Here is a 20,725-nt window from a genome sequence, read left to right on the forward strand (position 1 = left end):
TTTATTCCCAACAGTTTATTCTCTTCATTTTCGTAGCGTTTCTCTCGGCTGCACTGCTTCAGTACGTGTATGTGGATGTTAGACTTTTTGTCCAATCAGATTTCAGCCTCTATGTGCTGCCATGTCAATCTAATCTGCCCAGAGCCTTCAGAATCAGTACTGCTGGCCTTTTTAACCTTAGAGAATATTAGAAATTGGTCTGTTTCTTTAACCAATCAGATTTCATATTTGCCTCACAGGGCAGCTTGCTGGCCCAGAATAGCGTCAGCATTTTTCCGTCCTCTGATTGGTTGGTCTGATTGGTTGGTCAGAGAGAAACTGTTACAGACGAGTTCGACTGGCAAAACACTTGTAGAGCTCTGCACACATAAATACATCTGAGTTAGACTTTTTTACGCCTATGGAGGAAGAGAAATTGATTTGATCTCAGACATACGTAACCTTGCAAAGGTGTATGACGTGCAACATGAGACTGTCTTCCACAACCTCACCTTTGTAGCAGAGTTCGGCTGTTCCTTACCCAGTTTTAAGCCCCCTAGACATCTGTTTCTGATTCAGTTAATTACTGTGTTTAAAACTGTGCAAGTGCCATATATATAATGCCATAATATTATTGGTGGTTGTTATGATGTTATTAGATACATGGTTGCTAATGTATCACTAAATCGTTCTCATGATATTTGAAATATTCCAACCTTAATTCTGAAAATCAAATCAGTTATAGAGACGCCATTTCATAGCACAACAGAAAGAAAGACAGAGTAATAAAGGGGTGTTAACCGTATGTATTTCTGTTTTAATGCATCAAAAGGGGAAGAGACTGAGCTGAAACAGACTGATAATCACAATCTTTACTGCTGATGCTCACAAATACAGTACGGGTGAAGGAGGAACAAACTAAGTGAGAAAGTTATTAAGAGTGTAAGATTTCTTGAAAGCATTTCTTGAAAGCATTTCCAAGGAAATCTTTGCATTAAATTCAACACCTGGTGGATCTTTAAGTGACGTCTGTCTGAAGGCAGAATGGCGAGAAACATTAAAGCAGCAGCTGCAATCCTCGTGTTACTGACTGGTAAACTTCTCATATATTTCAGCTCTTTTGACTGTTTTTCTGTGCGATTATGTCGTTGCTGTATCCTTTCAGTCTGTGTGCAAGATTGATCCTTTGTATGGTGCTGTAGAGTAAACATCAGGAGTTACAGAGCAAGAAACTAAACGAATTATTGCAACTTTTACTGAAAACATGCGAATGTACAAAAAACTCATGATGTATATTAGGCATGTATTTTACACAACAATATATTAGTATCCTCCACCGTTCTTCATCTGTGTGAGTGTATTTGTACTGTTTATATTCTTCAAACCAAGAGGAAGTTTGTAAACTGTTTCAAACTGAGATCTATTTTTACATGTCATTTTCACATGATTTTGGAACAATCGCTCTGTGTGACTAAAAACAGCAGCATCAGTGGTGAAGTCTAAAGTAACACCTTCCTGATCAGTGTATGTGTCATCGTTTTAATTTTCATATGTGTGTGTGTGTGTGTGTGTGTGTGTGTGTGTGTGTGTGTGTGTGTGTGTGTGTGTGTGTTCCAGGAGTTCAGGCTCAGCCCAGTGTAACTTTCCCCACTCAGAGTCTCTGTGCTCTTGCTGAATCTTCAGTAAAAATCCGCTGTACATTTACAAATCCTGATCACTCCAGTGTCACACAGAAAGAGTGGTATCGAGTCCAGAGCTCTGAAGGAGAACCACAAGACCTGAGTAAAGATCCACAATATTCAGGACGAGTTATAATCTGGACATCTGACTGTGCGCTGACAGTGACAAATGTGAGTGTGAGTGACTCTGGAGTTTATAACTTTAGATTTAAAACACAGAGCAGTGACTGGATATCAGCGCCATCTGGAGTTCATCTAACTGTTACAGGTAATAATGCACACGTAGACTTTGCAGTATAATATGATATATAACAGGTCTGTAGTATTTACAGAGTTTTTGTACATTATTGTGTGTAGATTTGCAGGTGAAGGTGGAGCCTAAACCTGAAGGACAGAAAGAAGTAAAACTGACCTGTAGTTTCACCTGCAGTCTCAGTCCATACAATTTCAACTGGTACAGGAATGGCCAAAAGTTAAAAACTACATATGATAACTTCATTGTCCTCGACTCGACTAGACTACATGATGAAGGCAGCTACTCCTGTAGGGCGTATGAGAGTGAACGTCGCTCTCCTCCAGTGTGTAAGTGTCAGAGTAAATCTGTCCAGATTCCTCCCCCTCAAGTTTACAATAAAATTGACAAAACACCTTATTTTCGAAATTAAACTCAATATCTTCTGTTTTAACTACATTTATGACCAGAACTAGATGATAATTATGGGATGCCAGGATTCAAAAGAAGATCCTCCCACAGTTATTATCTCTCTATATGTTTCAGGTGTAATGAGTAAGGCGCGTTGGCGTGTGACTTACACTCCTGATCATGTGTGTGCTCTGAAAGGCACATCGGTTGATCTCTCCTGCTCTTATACGCACCCTGCAGAACACACAGTGAGAACATCAGTGTGGTTCATTAAACAGAAGGCTGATGATGATCCTGTAGATGTGAGAAAGGGTGAGGAGCATCAGGGCCGAGTGCAGTACACACAGAACTCTCAGAATAACTGTAGTCTGAGAATCACTAACCTGAGAGAGACAGATGCTCAAACATACAGATTCAGATTCTACACTGATGAAGGTGATTACACTGGAGAACCTGGAGTCGCTCTGTCTGTTACAGGTGATGTACAGTTATACAAGTATATATTTACTAAACAAAGTGAATAGAGAGCAAAGTAATAACTCACATACTTTTTATAATTTGCAGATCTGAAGGTTACAGTATCAGACTGGACTGATCAGTACATGGAGCTGAGCTGTAACACCACCTGCACTCTGTCTAACAATCCCACTTACATCTGGTACAAGAACGGACAGCGGGTGAATGAGAGTAAATCTGCCTACTGCTCTGTAGCTGCAGTCAGTGGTGAGGTCAGTTACAGCTGTGCTGTTGAAGGCCATGACAGTCTCCGATCTTCTCCAGTGTGTAAGTGTGGATTTAACTTTTTTTAAACACAGTATTTTTATATAACAAATGCTGATCCTGAACCAACACCAGCTGATTTAGTTGTTGTATTTCTATACAGATTCCCCTAAAAACACCAGAGCAGTGGTTCATCCATCTGGAGACCTAATGGAGGGGGATTCAGTCACTTTGAGCTGTAGCAGTGATGCAAACCCTCCTGTTCACACCTACTCCTGGTTTAAGCAGATAGAATCGACCGACACACTGCTGACAACAAGCCAGAATTACAGCATCAGCAACATCAACACCAATCACAATGGACTCTATTACTGCACTGCTCACAACCAGCTGGGACGGCAAAACTCTGCACCCGTACACCTGAATGTGTTAGGTAAATGCATTGTAACACTGTCACATAGCTTTATGAAGCAGATAAAAAATATCAATGATCAATGACACCAGCTGATTTAGTTGTTCTATTTCTATACAGATTCCCCTAAAAACACCAGAGCAGTGGTTCATCCATCTGGAGACCTAATGGAGGGGGATTCAGTCACTTTGAGCTGTAGCAGTGATGCAAACCCTCCTGTTCACACCTACTCCTGGTTTAAGCAGATAGAATCTACAGACACACTGCTGACAACAAGCCAGAATTACAGCATCAGCGACATCAACACCAATCACAATGGACTCTATTACTGCACTGCTCACAACCAGCTGGGATGGCAAAACTCTACAACCGTACACCTGAATGTGTTAGGTAAGTGTCATGTGTACTGTAGCTTCACCCTGAAGCTGAAAGATTATTTTCATCTATCAGCATATCTCCAAGTTGTTTATACACACGTAAAGTTTTACTAGTTGTGTTTACTGAGTGAAAAGTCCATATACTGGGTGCAATGTAGTTATTAATTATTAGTTCTTTGCAGAGGTTTTACCAGTGGTGGGCCATCAGGGCCATCAAAGCCTTCTCTTCTGGTCTAAACACGATCAGAAGCACTGACCTACATTTACCACCTAAATTCTAATATTTGTTCCATGAAATTGTTTTAATTTATTCCCAACAGTTTATTCTCTTCATTTTCGTAGCGTTTCTCTCGGCTGCACTGCTTCAGTACGTGTATGAGGATGTTAGACTTTTTGTCCAATCAGATTTCAGCCTCTATGTGCTGCCATGTCAATCTAATCTGCCCAGAGCCTTCAGAATCAGTACTGCTGGCCTCTTTACCTTAGAGAATATTAGAAATTGGTCTGTTTCTTTAACCAATCAGAGTTCATATTTGCCTCACAGGGCAGCTCGCTGGCCCAGAATAGCGTCAGCATTTTTCCGTCCTCTGATTGGTTGGTCTGATTGGTTGGTTGGAGAAACTGTTACAGACGAGTTCGACTGGCAAAACACTTGTAGAGCTCTGCACACATAAATACATCTGAGTTAGACTTTTTCACGCCTATGGAGGAAGAGAAATTGATTTGATCTCAGACATACGTAACCTTGCAAAGGTGTATGACGTGCAACATGAGACTGTCTTCCACAACCTCACCTTTGTAGCAGAGTTCGGCTGTTCCTTACCCAGTTTTAAGCCCCCTAGACATCTGTTTCTGATTCAGTTAATTAATGTGTTTTAAACTGTGCAAGTGTTAGAATTGAGAGCCAAAGGGTAGTTTTACATTCTTAGTCACAAGTTTGTACTTATTCTGTCTTTTTTAAATTATAATCATTGTTTTTAATATTATGTCTGATGATGAGGCTGTGTAAGCTATGGTGTTGCTAGGTGGTTGCTGTGCTAAACAGATTTGGTTATTGCTAGGTGTTTCCTAAAGTATATCCGTGGTTTGTTAGCATTTTGCTTGTTGGTTGCCATGATATTCCAGGTGCTTTCCATGGTGTTGTTAGCTAGTTGCTATGCTAACCAATTTGGCTACCTCTGTATTCCAGGGGTTGCTGGCATCTTTCTCATTGGATGCCATAATATCATTGGTGGTTGTTATGATGTAATTAGATACATGGTTGCTAATGTTTTACTAAATCGTTCTCATGATATTTGAAATATTCCAACCTTAATTCTGAAAATCAAATCAGTTATAGAGACGCCATTTCATAGCACAACAGAAAGAAAGACAGAGTAATAAAGGGGTGTTAACCGTATGTATTTCTGTTTAATGCATCAAAAGGGGAAGAGACTGAGCTGAAACAGACTGATAATCACAATCTTTACTGCAGGTGCTCACAAATACAGTACGGGTGAAGGAGGAACAAACTAAGTGAGAAAGTTATTGTTTATTAAAAGTGTAAGATTTCTTGAAAGCATTTCTTGAAAGCATTTCCAAGGAAATCTTTGCATTAAATTCAACACCTGGTGGATCTTTAAGTGACGTCTGTCTGAAGGCAGAATGGCGAGAAACATTACAGCAGCAGCTGCAATCCTCGTGTTACTGACTGGTAAACTTCTCATATATTTCAGCTCTTTTTACTGTTTTTCTGTGCGATTATGTCGTTGCTGTATCCTTTCAGTCTGTGTGCAAGATTGATCCTTTGTATGGTGCTGTAGAGTAAACATCAGGAGTTACAGAGCAAGAAACTAAACGAATTATTGCAACTTTTACTGAAAACATGCGAATGTACAAAAAACTCGATGTATATTAGGCATGTATTTTACACAACAATATATTAGTATCCTCCACCGTTCTTCATCTGTGTGAGTTTATTTGTACTGTTTATATTCTTCAAACCAAGAGGAAGTTTGTAAACTGTTTCAAACTGAGATCTATTTTTACATGTCATTTTCACATGATTTTGGTACAATCGCTCTGTGTGACTAAAAACAGCAGCATCAGTGGTGAAGTCTAAAGTAACACCTTCCTGATCAGTGTATGTGTCATCGTTTTAATTTCAGCTTCGTATGTGTGCGTGTGTGCGTGTGTGCGTGTGCGTGTGTGTGCGTGCGTGTGTGTGTGTGTGTGTGTGTGTGTGTGTGTGTGTGTGTGTGTGTGTGTGTGTGTGTGTGTGTGTTCCAGGAGTTCAGGCTCAGCCCAGTGTAACTTTCCCCACTCAGAGTTTCTGTGCTGTTACTGAATCTAGAGTAAAAATCCCCTGTACATTTACAAATCCTGATCACTCCAGTGTCACACAGAGAGAGTGGTATCGAGTCCAGAGCTCTGAAGGAGAACCACAAGACCTGAGTAAAGATCCACAATATTCAGGACGAGTTATAATCTGGACATCTGAATGTACGCTGTCAGTGCGAAATGTGAGTGTGAGTGACTCTGGAGTTTATAACATTAGATTTAAAACACAGAGCAGTGACTGGATATCAGCGCCATCTGGATTTCATCTAACTGTTACAGGTAATAATGCACACATAGACTTTGCAGTATAATATGATATATAACAGGTCTGTAGTATTTACAGAGTTTTTGTACATTATTGTGTGTAGATTTGCAGGTGAAGGTGGAGCCTAAACCTGAAGGACAGAGAGAAGTAAAACTGACCTGCAGTTTCACCTGCAGTCTCAGTCCATACAATTTCAACTGGTACAGGAATGGCCAAATGTTAAAAACTACATATGATAACTTCATTGTCCTCGACTCGACTAGACTACATGATGAAGGCAGCTACTCCTGTAGGGCGTATGAGAGTGAACGTCGCTCTCCTCCAGTGTGTAAGTGTCAGAGTAAATCTGTCCAGATTCCTCCCTCTCAAGTTTACAATAAAATTGACAAGACACCTAATTTTCGAAATTAAACTCAATATCTTCTGTTTTAACTACATTTATGACCAGAACTAGATGATAATTATGGGATGCCAGGCTTCAAAAGAAGATCCTCCCACAGTTATTACCTCTCTATATGTTTCAGGTGTAATGAGTAAGGCGTGTTGGCGTGTGACTTACACTCCTGATCATGTGTGTGCTCTGAAAGGCACATCGGTTGATCTCTCCTGCTCTTATACGCACCCTGCAGAACACACAGTGAGAACATCAGTGTGGTTCATTAAACAGAAGGCTGATGATGATCCTGTAGATGTGAGAAAGGGTGAGGAGCATCAGGGCCGAGTGCAGTACACACAGAACTCTCAGAATAACTGTAGTCTGAGAATCACTAACCTGAGAGAGACAGATGCTCAAACATACAGATTCAGATTCTACACTGATGGAGGTGATTACACTGGAGAACCTGGAGTCGCTCTGTCTGTTACAGGTGATGTACAGTTATACAAGTATATATTTACTAAATAAAGTGAATAGAGAGCAAAGTAATTACTCACATACTTTCTATAATTTGCAGATCTGAAGGTTACAGTATCAGACTGGACTGATCAGTACATGGAGCTGAGCTGTAACACCACCTGCACTCTGTCTAACAATCCCAATTACATCTGGTACAAGAACGGACAGCGGGTGAATGAGAGTAAATCTGCCTCCTGCTTTGTAGCTGCAGTGAGTGGTGAGGTCAGTTACAGCTGTGCTGTTGAAGGCCACGACAGTCTCCGATCTTCTCCAGTGTGTGAGTGTGGATTTACCTTTTTTTAAACACAGTATTTTTATATAACAAATGCTGATCCTGAACCAACACCAGCTGATTTAGTTGTTGTATTTCTATACAGATTCCCCTAAAAACACCAGAGCAGTGGTTCATCCATGTGGAGTCCTAATGGAGGGGGATTCAGTGACTCTGAGCTGTAGCAGTGATGCAAACCCTCCTGTTCACACCTACTCCTGGTTTAAGCAGATAGAATCTACAGACACACTGCTGACAACAAGCCAGAATTACAGCATCAGCAACATCACCACCAATCACAATGGACTCTATTACTGCACTGCTCACAACCAGCTGGGACGGCAAAACTCTGCACCTGTACACCTGAATGTGTTAGGTAAGTGTCATGTGTACTGTAGCTTCACCCTGAAGCTGAAAGATTATTTTCATATATCAGCATATCTCCAAGTTGTTTATACACACGTAAAGTTTTACTAGTTGTGTTTACTGAGTGAAAAGTCCATATACTGGGTGCAATGTAGTTATTAAGATTTGATGATTTAATTGCTGCAGTAAAATATATTTGTCTCTGTACCTGTAATAAAAGCTTTTCTTTTCCTCAGGTGATGAGGTGTGGAAGCTCCATGCTGCATGGGGAACTGCTGCACTCGTTCCTACTCTGCTTCTCCTTCTTCTTATTGCTGTTCTGGTCATTATGTGAGTAACTGAACTATTTTATTCTATAAATATCTGAATGAAACAAGAACAGATTGAAGAGCCGTGTTTTATGTTATTTGTGTGAATAGGAGGAAGAGAATAGCAAACAGAGACACTGACTTTCAGGTACTGAGAGACCGTTGTAATTGATGTCTTTATCTTCATCAAACTCTAGATCCTATAAAGTAAATAAAATAAGATTGGAAAATTTTGTTTCTTTTTCTCAGAGGGCTCCGGCACCTGAAGGCGACACGTACACAACACTGCAGCTCACGACGATGTCTCCAGATTATGATACTCTGCAAGTATGTACACAGTCTTTGTTTGTTTGTGTGTGTGTGTGTGTGTGTGTGTGTGTGTGTGTGTGTGTGTGTGTGTGTGTGTGTGTGTGTGTGTGTGTGTGTGTGTTAGCAACACACATACTACATTCTTCATTCTGTAATCTTTTCCATTTAGAATATTAAGAGCTCTGTCAAGAGCCAACACTGAACCCTGCAGCCACGTCCTTAATTAAGACACCCTGACGGTAAGTGTACCTGCTTCACCAGACTGAGTATGAGTTTATATATCAAGTCTCAGGATTCAGGGGGTTTTGTATTTGTAGTTATTTCCTTTTACCACCAGATGTCGCCTTTGCCCTTTCCAAATGCTCAATTGTCTCCACCTGTTCCCAATCTCCCACAGTCTATTTAAGGTCTTTCTTTGTGGTAGTTTTTCACTTGCTTCTTAATGTTGTATGGTCTACTGATAGTGTTTTGTTTCCCGTGTCCCCAGCATTGTTTCAAGTTGCCTCTTTTAAAGTTTTTAATATATTTTGCTTTTCTCTGCTTTTTTCTAGAAAAAGTCATTGGGACAACTCTTCTTGAGTTCTTTAAGAAGATTTTCAGTTTAATATTTTATTTCTTGTCTTTGTTGTTTATTCTTGTTTTTTACTTTATAATAAATACATTATGAAACCTTCCACCTTTTCATTGAGTCTATCTCTGATTAGGTTCATATGCCCCTCTGTGCCACATCTTATAGATGGTTTGACTATGAAGCCATTGTCCCTGGTTCAAGTCCTAACCGTCTCATAAAGGAAATTAAATCAAACAAAAGAGTATATGTTCCTTATTTTAATTGTAATACAAGCATGAATTTTAAGTATATAAATTGTCAGTAGATGCATAAAACAGAAATTATTTTATTCAGGTGCAGGAATAGTTAAATGCAGTTCAGAGAATAATATGTAATATAAACTTTTTATATTTCTCAAAATCAATGTCACAAATCATGTTAAGAAATGACAATTTCCTCTGCATGTTAGTAGCATAAACATGTTAGCATTTGTGACTGAAATGATATCATTGTGTGCTTGAGGCTCATAGGTTGTTGCTATGTGGTTGCTATGCTAAATCTGTTGGCTGCTCGTTATTCAAATGGGTTACAAACATGTTTTTCAATACTTCTAGACTGTGCACACTCGTGGCACAACTCCCATCCGAGTTGTAAAATAATAGTGTCACTTCAGCATCCTCGTTGTTGTGGAGAGCACAAGAGCACAAGAACAGTGAAGTGTGGCAGCAAAACCCCTCACAGTGAACATCTTCTCTGGTCCTCCTACCTGTGTTTATCCTTTTCTCTCATTCTCATGCTCATGCAGTGTCCAGTGACTGACTGAGGTCATTCTCTTTACCATTGTTGTGCAGAGAGACTATGAAGCTTCTGACCTTGAGGTAGGACATGTGCAAATCTTCACTGACCACTCTTATCCTGTACCAACACACTTGCAATTAAAAACCAACAAATTCAGCAGCAAGCAACCACACAAGAGCTAAAACTTCCCTGAACTTCCTCATACTTCCTTTACTCCTGCTCTTATACGCACCCTGCAGAACACACAGTGAGAACATCAGTGTGGTTCATTAAACAGAAGGCTGGTGATGAGCTTGTAGATGTGAGAAAGGGTGAGGAGTATCAGGGCCGAGTGCAGGACACACAACTCTCAGAATAACTGTAGTCTGAGAATCACTAACCTGAGAGAGACAGATGCTCAAACATACAGATTCAGATTCTACACTGATCAGGACAAATACACCGGGAATCCTGGAGTCTCTCTGTCTGTTACAGGTGATGTCAAATTATTCTATAATTGCTTAAGTAATCTAGCAATAAACAGCTGAAAATGATTAAACATTTATTTACAGTATATAGTTATTATTGTGCAGATCTGAAGGTTACAGTATCAGACTGGAGAAATGGGTATAAAAAGCTGAGCTGCATCACCACCTGCACTCTGTCTAACAATCCCACTTACATCTGGTACAAGAACGGACAGCGTGTTCCTGACCAGAACAGAAATGAACTGGATCTGGATGTGAGCAGTGATGGCAGCTACTCCTGTGCTGTAACAGGACATGAGAATCTTCACTCTCCTGCAGTCTGTAAGAACTTTTCTCCTTCACTCAGTTTCTTATAATCCCACTGTCAGCTTCTGCTTATTGAGTGGTACATTTCTTTGTTTTAAACCATCAACCCAAACAAATCTGCCCAGTTTTTACCAATAAATACCATGACGAATGGAAATTTTAAATACAGACAATGTAGACCAATTTACAACGTACAGTAACGTTTTTTTTCTCATGATCTTTTATGAAGGTAGCAACAGATCACAACATATGTGATCTTATGTGATCAGGTGTTTTATTTCCCCTCAGATTCCCCTAAAAACACAAAAGCAGAGGTTCTTCCATCTGGAGACCTAATGGAGGGGGATTCATTGACTCTGAGCTGTAGCAGTGATGCAGACCCTCCTGTTCACACCTACTCCTGGTTTAAGCAGAGAGCAGCTGCAGACACACTGCTGACAGCAAACCAGAATTACAGCATCAGCAACATCAGCTCCCTGCACAGTGGACTCTACTACTGCACTGCTTACAACCAGCTGGGACGTCAAAACTCCACACCCGTACACCTGAATGTGTTAGGTAAGTGTCATGTGTACTGTAGCTTCACCCTGAAGCTGAAAGATTACTTTCATATAAAAGCTTTTCTTTCCCTCATGTGATACAGGAGGTGTGGAAGCTCCATGCTGCATGGGGAGCTGCTGCACTCGTTCCTACTCTGCTTCTCCTTCTTCTTATTGCTGTTCTGGTCATTATGTGAGTAACTGAACTATTTTATTATATAAATATCTGAATGAAACAAGAACAGATTGAAGAGCCGTGTTTTATGTTATTTGTGTGAATAGGAGGAAGAGAATAGCAAACAGAGACACTGACTTTCAGGTACTGAGAGACCGTTGTAATTGATGTCTTTATCTTCATCAAACTCTAGATCCTATAAAGTAAATAAAATAAGATGATGTATATTAGGCATGTATTATTATTTGTACTGTTAATATTCTACAAACCCAGAGAAAGTTTGTGAACTGTTTCAAACTGAGATCTATTTTAACATGTCATTTTCACACGATCTTGGTTCAGTCGCTCTGTGTGACTAAAAACATCAGCATCAGTGGTGAAATCTGATGTAACCCCCTTCCTGGTCAGTGTACGAGTATCACTTTAATTTCTGCTTTTAAGGCGTGTGTGTGTGTGTGTGTGTGTGTGTTCGTGTGTTCGTGTGTTCGTGTGTTCGTGTGTTCGTGTGTTCGTGTGTTCGTGTGTTCGTGTGTTCGTGTGTTCGTGTGTTCGTTCCAGGAGTTCAGGCTCAGCCCAGTGTAACTTTCCCCATTTAGAGTCTCTGTGCTGTTGCTGAATCTTCATTAAGAATCCGCTGTACATTTACAAATCCTGATCACTCCAGTGTCACACAGAGAGAGTGGTATCGAGTCCAGAGCTCTGAAGGAGAACCACAAGACCTGAGTAAAGATCCACAATATTCAGGACGAGTTATAATCTGGACATCTGAATGTTCGCTGACAGTGCAAAATGTGAGTGTGAATGACTCTGGAGTTTATAACTTTAGATTTAAAACACAGAGCAGTGACTGGATATCAGCGCCATCTGGAGTTCATCTAACTGTTACAGGTAATAATGCACACATAGACTTTGCAGTATAATATGATATATAACAGGTCTGTAGTATTTACAGAGTTTTTGTACATTATTGTGTGTAGATTTGCAGGTGAAGGTGGAGCCTAAACCTGAAGGACAGAGAGAAGTAAAACTGACCTGCAGTTTCACCTGCAGTCTCAGTCCATACAATTTCCACTGGTACAGGAATGGCCAAAAGTTAAAAACTACAAATGACAACTTCATTGTCCTCGACTCGACTAGTCTACATGATGAAGGCAGCTACTCCTGTAGTACGTATGGGAGTGAACGTCGCTCTCCTCCAGTGTGTAAGTGTCAGAGTAAATCTGTCCAGATTCCTCCCTCTCAAGTTTACAATAAAATTGACAAGACACCTAATTTTCGAAATTAAACTTAATATCTTCTGTTTTAACTACATTTATGACCAGAACTAGATGATAATTATGGGATGCCAGGCTTTAAAAGAAGATCTTCCCACAGTTATTACCTCTCTATATGTTTCAGGTGTAATGAGTAAGGCGTGTTGGCGTGTGACTTACACTCCTGATCATGTGTGTGCTCTGAAAGGCACATCGGTTGATCTCTCCTGCTCTTATACGCACCCTGCAGAACACACAGTGAGAACATCAGTGTGGTTCATTAAACAGAAGGCTGATGATGATCCTGTAGATGTGAGAAAGGGTGAGGAGTATCAGGGCCGAGTGCAGTACACACAGAACTCTCAGAATAACTGTAGTCTGAGAATCACTAACCTGAGAGAGACAGATGCTCAAACATTCAGATTCAGATTCTACACTGATGGAGGTAATTACACTGGAGAACCTGGAGTCGCTCTGTCTGTTACAGGTGATGTACAGTTATACAAGTATATATTTACTAAATAAAGTTAATAAAGAGCAAAATAATTACTCACATACTTTCTATAATTTGCAGATCTGAAGGTTACAGTATCAGACTGGACTGATCAGGACATAGAGCTGAGCTGTAACACCACCTGCACTCTGTCTAACAATCCCACTTACATCTGGTACAAGAACGGACAGCGGGTGAATGAGAGTAAATCTGCCTACTGCTTTGTAGCTGCAGTCAGTGGTGAGGTCAGTTACAGCTGTGCTGTTGAAGGCCACGACAGTCTCCGATCTTCTCCAGTGTGTAAGTGTGGATTTACCTTTTTTTAAACACAGTATTTTTATATAACAAATGCTGATCCTGAACCAACACCAGCTGATTTAGTTGTTGTATTTCTATACAGATTCCCCTAAAAACACCAGAGCAGTGGTTCATCCATCTGGAGACCTAATGGAGGGGGATTCAGTGACTCTGAGCTGTAGCAGTGATGCAAACCCTCCTGTTCACACCTACTCCTGGTTTAAGCAGATAGAATCTACAGACACACTGCTGACAACAAGCCAGAATTACAGCATCAGCGACATCAACACCAATCACAATGGACTCTATTACTGCACTGCTCACAACCAGCTGGGACGGCAAAACTCTGCACCTGTACACCTGAATGTGTTAGGTAAGTGTCATGTGTACTGTAGCTTCACCCTGAAGCTGAAAGATTATTTTCATCTATCAGCATATCTCCAAGTTGTTTATACACACGTAAAGTTTTACTAGTTGTGTTTACTGAGTGAAAAGTCCATATACTGGGTGCAATGTAGTTATTAAGATTTGATGATTTAATTGCTGCAGTAAAATATATTTGTCTCTGTACCTGTAATAAAAGCTTTTCTTTCCCTCAGGTGATGAGGTGTGGAAGCTCCATGTTGCATGGGGAACTGCTGCACTCGTTTCTACTCTGCTTCTTCTTATTGCTGTTCTGGTCATTATGTGAGTAACTGAACTATTTTATTATATAAATATCTGAATGAAACAAGAACAGATTGAAGAGCCGTGTTTTATGTTATTTGTGTGAATAGGAGGAAGAGAATAGCAAACAGAGACACTGACTTTCAGGTACTGAGAGACCGTTGTAATTGATGTCTTTATCTTCATCAAACTCTAGATCCTATAAAGTAAATAAAATAAGATTGGAAAATTTTGTTTCTTTTTCTCAGAGGGTTCCGGCACCTGAAGGCGACACGTACACAACACTGCAGCTCACGACGATGTCTCCAGATTATGATACTCTGCAAGTATGTACACAGTCTTTGTTTGTGTGTGTGTGTGTGTGTGTGTGTGTGTGTGTGTGTGTGTGTGTGTGTTAGCAACACACATACTACATTCTTCATTCTGTAATCTTTTCCATTTAGAATATTAAGAGCTCTGTCAAGAGCCAACACCGAACCCTGCAGCCACGTCCTTAATTAAGACACCCTGACGGTAAGTGTACCTGCTTCACCAGACTGAGTATGAGTTTATATATCAAGTCTCAGGATTCAGGGGGTTTTGTATTTGTAGTTATTTCCTTTTACCACCAGATGTCGCCTTTGCCCTTTCCAAATGCTCAATTGTCTCCATCTGTTCCCAATCTCCCACAGTCTATTTAAGGTCCTTCTTTGTGGTAGTTTTTCACTTGCTTCTTAATGTTGTATGGTCTACTGATAGTGTTTTGTTTCCCGTGTCCCCAGCATTGTTTCAAGTTGCCTCTTTTAAAGTTTTTAATATATTTTGCTTTTCTCTGCTTTTTTCTAGAAAAAGTCATTGGGACAACTCTTCTTGAGTTCTTTAAGAAGATTTTCAGTTTATTTTATTTCTTGTCTTCTTTGTTTATTCTTGTTTTTTACTTTATAATAAATACATTATGAAACCTTCCACCTTTTTATTGAGTCTATCTCTGATTAGGTTCATATGCCCCTCTGTGCCACATCTTATAGATGGTTTGACTATGAAGCCATTGTCCCTGGTTCAAGTCCTAACCGTCTCATAAAGGAAATTAAATCAAACAAAAGAGTATATGTTCCTTATTTTAATTGTAATACAAGCATGAATTTTAAGTATATAAATTGTCAGTAGATGCATAAAACAGAAATTATTTTATTCAGGTGCAGGAATAGTTAAATGCAGTTCAGAGAATAATATGTAATATAAACTTTTTATATTTCTCAAAATCAATGTCACAAATCATGTTAAGAAATGACAATTTCCTCTGCATGTTAGTAGCATAAACATGTTAGCATTTGTGACTGAAATTATATCATTGTGTGCTTGAGGCTCATAGGTTGTTGCTATGTGGTTGCTATGCTAAATCTGTTGGCTGCTCGTTATTCAAATGGGTTACAAACATGTTTTTCAATACTTCTAGACTGTGCACACTCGTGGCACAACTCCCATCCGAGTTGTAAAATAATAGTGTCACTTCAGCATCCTCGTTGTTGTGGAGAGCACAAGAGCACAAGAACAGTGAAGTGTGGCAGCAAAACCCCTCACAGTGAACATCTTCTCTGGTCCTCCTACCTGTGTTTATCCTTTTCTCTCATTCTCATGCTCATGCAGTGTCCAGTGACTGACTGAGGTCATTCTCTTTACCATTGTTGTGCAGAGAGACTATGAAGCTTCTGACCTTGAGGTAGGACATGTGCAAATCTTCACTGACCACTCTCATCCTGTACCAACACACTTGCAATTAAAAACCAACAAATTATCAGGATTTTCCCACTGACCCTGCCTTCAGCAGCAAGCAACCACACAAGAGCTAAAACTTCCCTGAACTTCCTCATAAAAACAGGGAAAAAACCCACGCCCCAACAAATATTTATATATAATATTCTTAACATATATGTTAACATATTAACATGTGGTAAAAAAATATACATTTTTTTAATAAATTATCTGTATTAGACTCTATAGGACTGACTGTTGACTGTTAAATGCTATTACTATTATTATGTATAATACCTCTGTATGTGAAACTGGTGTGTGTCGAACACGACAAGGAGAGTTTAAAATACCAGAATCTTAATTGATTATAAAACAGACTTGATTTGATGGTTTCTTTTTCTACAATAGTTTGAAATGAGCATGTGATTTACAAAAAAATTCTACAATTTAGTTTCGCCATGACTTGGGATAAAAAAAATAAGTTGTCTAAAACGGCCACAGGAGGGCGCTAGAAATAGCTTAGGAATAACTGATTATGGTCAAATCGCATGGACTTCTCTTGGCTTCTTCATTCCTGTACTTGTAGCTTGATTAAGACAAATATCCATTACTAAACATTATAACAAAATGTACATTTACATCACAACATTAACATCATCACATTTAGACATTATCAAAGAATTAAAAGTAACAGTGTTTTTTTTACCTCAGAAGAAAGAAAAATCGAGTAGGAATGTGGTATTAATGAAACTTGAATGACTTTTTTTATAGGGTTAAAAGTAAAGAGGAGGCTTAAACACGTTGGCGTGGTTCACACAATGCTGGTGTGAACGCATCGTTCATATTCCGAGTCATAACTGGACGTGTCGTACAGAGACGAGTGCAGCATGAGTGAAAGAGGAATAGGCTGATTTAGGCAGTTATTGTTTATTAAAAGAGTAAGAAAGTTTTATATTGTAATTCTAAGGATATTTTTGGACTAAATTTCACACCTGGTGGATCTCAGTATGAGCTGTTTAAAGGTTGATGTCAGCGTTTTTCACAGAATGACGAGAAACTTTACAGCAGCAGCAGCAGCAGCAATTCTCATGTTACTCACTGGTAAACTTTTCATATATTTCAGCTCTTTCTACTGTTTTTCTGTGCTTCTGTGTCACTACTGCATCCTTCCAGAAACATCTGTATGTAGAAAAGATCATTTGTAGGGTGCTGTAGAGTAAACATCAGGAGGTACAGTATAGAGCCAGAAATAAAAAGATCACATACGTATGTTAAATCATATGTGTATTAGTCATGTATTACTGTACAAACTATAATGTGTTAGTATCCTGCACTGTTTTTTATCTGCATGAGTTTATTTGTTGCAGTTCTAGAGTCTACAAACCCAGAGGAAGTTTTAAAATGAGTTCTATTTTTATTGTCAATTTCACAACTTTTTTTTTCACTCACTATGTGTGACTGAGTGCAGCAGCAGCACTTAAGACTGATTATACTTCCCTGTCAGTGCACAAGACATTACTTTACTTTCTGCTGATGTTTTGTTGTGTGTGTGTGTGTGTGTGTGTGTGTGTGTGTGTGTGTGTGTGTGTGTGTGTGTGTGTGTGTGTGTGTTCCAGGAGTTCAGGCTCAGCCCAGTGTAACTTTCCCCACTCAGAGTTTCTGTGCTGTTGCTGAATCTACAGTAAAAATCCCCTGTACATTTACAAAACCTGATCACTCCAGTGTCACACAGAGAGAGTGGTATCGAGTCCAGAGCTCTGAAGGAGAACCACAAGACCTGAGTAAAGATCCACAATATTCAGGACGAGTTATAATCTGGACATCTGACTGTACGCTGTCAGTGCAAAATGTGAGTGTGAGTGACTCTGGAGTTTATAACATGAGATTTAAAACACAGAGTAGTAACTGGATATCAGCGCCATCTGGAGTTCATCTGACTGTTACAGGTAATAATGCACACATAGACTTTGCAGTATAATATGATATATAACAGGTCTGTAGTATTTACAGAGTTTTTGTACATTATTGTGTGTAGATTTGCAGGTGAAGGTGGAGCCTAAACCTGAAGGACAGAAAGAAGTAAAACTGACCTGCAGTTTCACCTGCAGTCTCAGAACATACAATTTCGACTGGTACAGGAATGGCCAAAAGTTAAAAACTACATATGATAACTTCATTGTCCTCGACTCGACTAGTCTACATGATGAAGGCAGCTACTCCTGTAGGGCGTATGAGAGTGAACGTCGCTCTCCTCCAGTGTGTAAGTGTCAGAGTAAATCTGTCCAGATTCCTCCCCCTCAAGTTTCCAATAAAATTGACAAGACACCTAATTTTCGAAATTAAACTCAATATCTTCTGTTTTAACTACATTTATGACCAGAACTAGATGATAATTATGGGATGCCAGGCTTCAAAAGAAGATCCTCCCACAGTTATTACCTCTCTATATGTTTCAGGTGTAATGAGTAAGGCGTGTTGGGGTGTGACTTACACTCCTGATCATGTGTGTGCTCTGAAAGGCACATCGGTTGATCTCTCCTGCTCTTATACGCACCCTGCAGAACACACAGTGAGAACATCAGTGTGGTTCATTAAACAGAAGGCTGATGATGATCCTGTAGATGTGAGAAAGGGTGAGGAGCATCAGGGCCGAGTGCAGTACACACAGAACTCTCAGAATAACTGTAGTCTGAGAATCACTAACCTGAGAGAGACAGATGCTCAAACATACAGATTCAGATTCTACACTGATGGAGGTGATTACACTGGAGAACCTGGAGTCGCTCTGTCTGTTACAGGTGATGTACAGTTATACAAGTATATATTTACTAAATAAAGTGAATAGAGAGCAAAGTAATTACTCACATACTTTCTATAATTTGCAGATTTGAAGGTTACAGTATCAGACTGGACTGATCAGTACATGAAGCTGAGCTGTAACACCACCTGCACTCTGTCTAACAATCCCACTTACATCTGGTACAAGAACGGACAGCGGGTGAATGAGTGTAAATCTGCCTCCTGCTTTGTAGCTGCAGTCAGTGGTGAGGTCAGTTACAGCTGTGCTGTTGAAGGCCACGAGAGTCTCCGATCTTCTCCAGTGTGTGAGTGTGGATTTAACTTTTCTCAAACACAGTACATCTATTTTTATATAACAAATGCTGATTCTGAACCAACACCAGCTGATTTAGTTGTTGTATTTCTGATCAGATTCCCCTAAAAACATCATAGCAGTGGTTCATTCCTCTGAAAGTCTAGTGAAGGTTGATTCAGTGACTTTAAGCTGTAGCAGTGATGCAAACCCTCCTGTTCTCACCTACTCCTGGTTTAAGCAAAGAGTAGCTACAAACAACCTGTTGACAACAAACCAGAATTACAGCATCAGTAAAATTAGCTCCCTACACAGTGGACTCTACTACTGCACTGCTCACAACCAGCTGGGACGTCAAAACTCTACACCCGTACACCTGCATGTGTTACATAAGTGTCATGTGTAAAGTTTTACTAGTTGTGTTTACTGAGTGAAAAGTCCATATACTGGGTGCAATGTAGTTATTAAGATTTGATGATTTCATTGCTGCAGTAAAATATATTTGTCTCTGTACCTGTAATAAAAGCTTTTCTTTCCCTCAGGTGATGAGGTGTGGAAGCTCCATGTTGCATGGGGAGCTGCTGCACTCGTTCCTACTCTGCTTCTCCTTCTTCTTATTGCTGTTCTGGTCATTATGTGAGTAACTGAACTATTTTATTATATAAATATCTGAATGAAACAAGAACAGATTGAAGAGCCGTGTTTTATGTTATTTGTGTGAATAGGAGGAAGAGAATAGCAAACAGAGACACTGACTTTCAGGTACTGAGAGACCGTTGTAATTTATGTCTTTATCTTCATCAAACTCTAGATCCTATAAAGTAAATAAAATAAGATTGGAAAATTGTTTCTTTTTCTCAGAGGGCTCCGGCACCTGAAGGCGACACGTACACAACACTGCAGCTCACGACAATGTCTCCAGATTATGATACTCTGCAAGTATGTACACAGTCTTTGTTTGTTTGTGTGTGTGTGTGTGTGTGTGTGTGTGTGTGTGTGTGTGTGTGTGTTAGCAACACACATACTACATTCTTCATTCTCTTATCTTTTCCATTTAGAATATTAAGAGCTCTGTCAAGAGCCAACACCGAACCCTGCAGCCACGTCCTTAATTAAGACACCCTGACGGTAAGTGTACCTGCTTCACCAGACTGAGTATGAGTTTATATATCAAGTGTCAGGATTCAGGGGGTTTTGTATTTGTAGTTATTTCCTTTTACCACCAGATGTCGCCTTTGCCCTTTCCAAATGCTCAATTGTCTCCACCTGTTCCCAATCTCCCACAGTCTATTTAAGGTCCTTCTTTGTGGTAGTTTTTCCACTTGCTTCTTAATGTTGTATGGTCTACTGATAGTGTTTTGTTTCCCGTGTCCCCAGCATTGTTTCAAGTTGCCTCTTTTAAAGTTTTTAATATATTTTGCTTTTCTCTGCTTTTTTCTAGAAAAGTCATTTGGACAACTCTTCTTGAGTTCTTTAAGAAGATTTTCAGTTTAATATTTTATTTCTTGTCTTCGTTGTTTATTCTTGTTTTTTACTTTATAATAAATACATTATGAAACCTTCCACCTTTTCATTGAGTCTATCTCTGATTAGGTTCATATTCCCCTCTGTGCCACATCTTATAGATGGTTTGACTATGAAGCCATTGTCCCTGGTTCAAGTCCTAACCGTCTCATAAAGGAAATTAAATCAAACAAAAGAGTATATGTTCCTTATTTTAATTGTAATACAAGCATGAATTTTAAGTATATAAATTGTCAGTAGATGCAAAAACACATTGTTCAGAAATTATTTTATTCAGGTGCAGGAATAAGTT

At 39.5% G+C, this 20,725-nt stretch overlaps 2 protein-coding genes across 2 annotated transcripts; both read left to right on the forward strand.

The window, feature by feature from the left end:
* Positions 1 to 1,023: 1,023 nt before the first annotated feature.
* Positions 1,024 to 9,916, forward strand: LOC310731602 (B-cell receptor CD22-like; the record flags this gene model as incomplete). The annotated part of the gene is made up of 10 exons (XM_083551257.1): positions 1,024 to 1,072; positions 2,437 to 2,778; positions 2,866 to 3,084; positions 3,185 to 3,454; positions 3,554 to 3,823; positions 7,667 to 7,936; positions 8,163 to 8,256; positions 8,346 to 8,382; positions 8,484 to 8,561; positions 9,899 to 9,916. 10 exons carry the CDS (start codon positions 1,024 to 1,026, stop codon positions 9,914 to 9,916), a joined length of 1,647 nt encoding a protein of 548 aa, XP_083407383.1.
* Positions 9,917 to 12,781: 2,865 nt separating this feature from the next.
* On the forward strand, positions 12,782 to 20,021 carry LOC310731603 (pregnancy-specific beta-1-glycoprotein 2-like; the record flags this gene model as incomplete). The annotated part of the gene is made up of 8 exons (XM_083551258.1): positions 12,782 to 13,118; positions 13,206 to 13,424; positions 13,525 to 13,794; positions 14,021 to 14,108; positions 14,198 to 14,234; positions 14,336 to 14,413; positions 19,771 to 19,848; positions 19,968 to 20,021. The coding sequence occupies 8 exons, from the start codon at positions 12,782 to 12,784 to the stop codon at positions 20,019 to 20,021; spliced, it is 1,161 nt and encodes a 386-aa protein (XP_083407384.1).
* Between the last annotated feature and the right edge of the window lie 704 nt (positions 20,022 to 20,725).

This window comes from Silurus aristotelis (assembly GCF_946808225.1).
Source record: "Silurus aristotelis genome assembly, chromosome: 9".
NCBI lineage: Eukaryota > Metazoa > Chordata > Actinopteri > Siluriformes > Siluridae > Silurus > Silurus aristotelis.